Raw genomic sequence first — 4203 nt, 5'->3', positions numbered from 1 at the left:
TCCGATTTATACCTACACATTCACGTATTGAGTTCGACTTCAGCTGTTCCTTCTACACAACTAATATATAATTATAACGGAGAATCTTTGCTTCAGATCCAGCTAATATCTAACCTGCAGTTCAGATATTCTGCAATATGTTAAGCTATAATGTGTATAACTTTTAACAGCGTTTGAATATGGCGACGAAAATCTTCATAATTTTTTTTCACCTGGATTATATGAAGCTTTATTTCCTGTCAATAATGGCATTATATGATTTATTCGATCCATCCTTTTTCACTTCCTGAAACAGTGCTATTTTCCCTTTTCTCACTCTTTCATTCTCTCACTCCTTTTCTTTTTATGTCTCTTTACGTAAACACATACACGAATTTGTATATATCTGCGTGTGAGTTCTTACATATGAGTCCTTGCATGTGTGTATAAGATTATATCTATCTATCTATCTATCTATCTATCTATCTATCTATCTATCTATCTATCTATCTATCTATCTATTTATCTGCCTGTCTCTCTGTCTATCTGTGTGTCTGCTTATTTGTCTGTCGGTCTGTCTACATACATGCATACAAACACACACATACATACGTACACACACACACACATGCATACACACACACGAGTGTGTACGCTGTACACACCAATGGCTAAGGCGATCGGTTCAGTGTCATGAAGTCCCTAATTTAGCATTTGTCGATGGGCAAGTATATTTTAGCGCTCTGTTAAGTTAGCGGTTTGAGAAAGAGACCCATTGAATAAATACCATGCTTTAAAAAACAAGTAGCTCTGTCGATTCGTTCGACTAAACCCTTAAAGACTTTGCTCCAGCACCGTCCTAGTCGAATGACCGAAACAAGTAAAAGATAAAATATAAAAGATATACATATACATATGTGGTAGATTCTCCTGTTGTACACCAAAGATGACGTTTCTGGACTTTTTTGCTTTTGTTGTTTGAGCCGTACATTAACTGATTCCCTTCTTCAAATTGAGATTGCCTGTACGCATGCACGGCATGCCCCGGAGAGATCGCAGAGAAACGTGAAATGAAGTGTTTTGCAGAAGAACTTGATGCATCAGAAATGGAATACCCAATCACTAGGCCTAACCACTGAGCCACACGTCTTTACGCTCACACTTACATATATGCATATACATACAAGCACACAGACACACATGTAAAAGCTATAGAAGCGACAAGGGAACAGGAATTGAGTACTCAGCTTATTACGTTACTGCTGTCTCGGGCATAAAATGCAGTGAAGTTAGAGCTGAGTGCTTGTATATCACCTTATAGCAACCGCAGAGCCTTTTAAATCAAGTGCGTGTTTATCTGGGAAAACATGTTTTATATGGAAATGATCAGCTCCGAAAAGATAAAACTACATGGAAGATGGTGTGTAGAGTTTGAGGGAGGGAAATCACTCCCAGAAATTTGTAGATTTAGATAATAATTTGTATGTGCAGAGTCCTATAACGAACCCGCATATAAATACCTATATACAGAGAATATTACAATACAGAGCATGGTGGGACATTAGAGCCACGCTATTCAAGAGACTTTCACTGATTCTTATTAGTTACTTGTCCAGCACGGTAGACGCAGATGACAAGCGTTGAAATGACTAAACAAAGCTAATTATTCGGTTGGAGTCAGTATGAATATCAATGAGCTATTTAACCCCGGTGATCATAACATGATTCTATACCTGTGGCCTGGTTTGTGTGTAAAAAAATTCATGAGCCTGGTGCTGCGCTTATGACAATAAGGGTTTCTAAGATAATGAATGAGAGAGAGAGAGAGAGAGAGAGAGAGAGAAAGAAAGAAAGAAAGAGAGAGAGAAAGAGAGAGAGAAAGAGATAGAGAGAGAGAGATAGAGAGAGAGAGAGAGAGAGAGAGAGAGAGAGAGAGAGAGAGAGAGAGAGAGAGAGAGAGAGAGAGAGAGAGAGAGTGTGTGTGTTTCTGCGTGTGTGCGAGATAATAAAATAGCAGTTGCTGCGGTTGGAACGACTTTCATAATAGGTTGTCTCGATCAAAGTTGACTAGACGTTCAGCTGCAACGAGATCATGTCTACTAACTCAACGGCACAATAGTGATCTACAGATGCATTATTCTCATACAAACAAAAAAGGTGAGAAAATCACAATTTAAAGCAGGTATACTTACAAAGCGAACTTTCCACCTTCTCTATGGAATCTGTGATTTGTTGCCGTTCTTCTTCTTCTTCTGTGTAGGCGCGAACATTGCTGAGCATGAGAGGTAGTTTGGTACAGTGCTGAATGGGAGCGACTAGCAGATCAGGTACCTGTAGTCTGTTACAGCGAGCGTCTTGTTCACACCACTGCATTGGAAAATATATATAAGTGAGTGTGTATGTGCGTGTATATATGTGTATATGAATGTCGGCTCACGTGTGTGTGTTCTGTAAACTTACGTAGAAAACTTTAAATTAGTCAATCCACAGAGTGAAGTATATATTTTTTGATGATCAGTTAGGTACGTATCCATTCCATTGTTACACGGAGTTGCACGCACGAAATATGACGTGCGAGCAACCATACAATGAATAATGAATGTTTGATTTGACCGCTTGTAACGACCAAGATTGTTAAACAGATGCTCAATATTTCACTCCTTTAGGAAGACAGCATAACATCAGTAAGAAGTTAGAGGATTTGGGCATCAGGTGTGAGGTTGATTCTTGTTTCCGTTGGTGTGTGTCACTTGAGAAGTAACACTGTCCACGCAGGAATAGCTACCTTTAACACTGTGTATATCGAAAATTTAGTTGCATTTGTGTTTTGGTTACTAGTACTGAAATAAAACTCATGAGGATATCAGTGGTAATATCCACGCTGAAGAGTAGACGATATCAATTTGTCTCTTTCATCTTCATTCCACTCTGCTGCAAGCAACAGAAGGCTTTCTATAAGGATGGTGTTTATTTATGCTTCAATTCAATGAGGTATCTAGGCAGTTGATTTATCGTTAAGTCTCTACTGATATTTATGTTTAAAACCTATTCCTTAAATATTGCTATCAAATCCTTTCTAAATCCTAGGGTATGGGCGTATTTTTGTAACGGCATCAAGGATCTAGTAACGCATGGGCAAAGTACATCAATTTCTTCACAGGTCTTCACTGAAGTGCCAAACAATGTAGTCTTTTTCCTTAATACAGGGATGCCACAAAGTCATGGGAATGCAGTATAGCAGATTGTGAAGATGCAGCGGAAGAGCTCAAGAATCAACGGTACTTCTTACATTGTTGCTGAGCGGTGGAATCTTAGAAGCTCAACGGTCAGCATCACCAGGTTCTATCAAGAGAATAACTGCAACACATCCATAGGGGTGACGACAATGGTGATGTAATCAGCTAATGAATCAGACACTATGATTCAAACCTGAGGGTTGTGTCCCCATGACACTCTCAGGAATCCTGGGTATGGTAGTGACAGAGAGTTATGGGAATCTGTGTGAGCAGTGTGACCGAAATGATAGGACGAGGCATTTAGAGAAGGATAGATAAAAACCGACGACTTCGTCTAAAATTTATCCACTGGGTGCTTTGTTGAGGAGGGAAGAAGCGTAAAACCAATTCGAAATGATAGCACAGACACTGGCTGGTTCTAAACTCGTAGTATTTCTAATTTTGAGGTTAGTTGCATCTTCATATATGGATGTGTCGATTCATTTGCATGAAAGGTGAGAGAGGGAATTTGCTTTGTTCCTCTTAAGAATAATACAAAGTTAGAGTATGGTAAATCCTTCTATATAGTCTATTTTGGATGTCAAAATCACATGGACGATTTTGGACATTAAATGTGTTTTACTTTCAATCTAATGGCACTACACACGTGAAGCTTTTTTGTGTTTAATTCGTATGTTCTTTGCAACTATGTAACTATGTAGATATTGAAGTGTTATTTAAATGCTTTCATGTAATTGCTTTGGAAGGTTGCTGGTGTGGACACAGCTTCTACCATTCATCATATTTTCCGTATAATTATATATATTTATATGTGTAGGTATGTGTGTGCTTGTGTGTGCGTGTGTCTACATTAATATATATATATATATAATATATATATATACATAATGCATGATTCTTTTTTCAGTCTGTCTACCTATGTTTATGCATCTATGTATGTGAGTGTGTGTGTATGTATATACATAATAAGTATAACAGCGTATATATA

The 4203-nt window shown here is 38.1% G+C and overlaps 1 protein-coding gene across 1 annotated transcript in view; it reads right to left on the bottom strand.

Moving 5' to 3' along the window:
- LOC106877684 (pleckstrin homology domain-containing family G member 7) overlaps nucleotides 1-4203 on the bottom strand; it is a 183844-nt gene that overhangs the window by 40824 nt on the left and 138817 nt on the right. The window contains exon 10 of the mRNA XM_052974963.1: nucleotides 2172-2346. Within this exon, the coding sequence (XP_052830923.1) occupies nucleotides 2172-2346 (175 nt within the window). The remainder of the gene's footprint in view (nucleotides 1-2171; nucleotides 2347-4203) is intronic.

Source organism: Octopus bimaculoides, chromosome 20, assembly GCF_001194135.2.
Source record: "Octopus bimaculoides isolate UCB-OBI-ISO-001 chromosome 20, ASM119413v2, whole genome shotgun sequence".
NCBI lineage: Eukaryota > Metazoa > Mollusca > Cephalopoda > Octopoda > Octopodidae > Octopus > Octopus bimaculoides.
The sequence above is the reverse complement of the archived record's forward strand: the minus strand, read 5'-3'. Positions and strand labels throughout refer to the sequence as shown.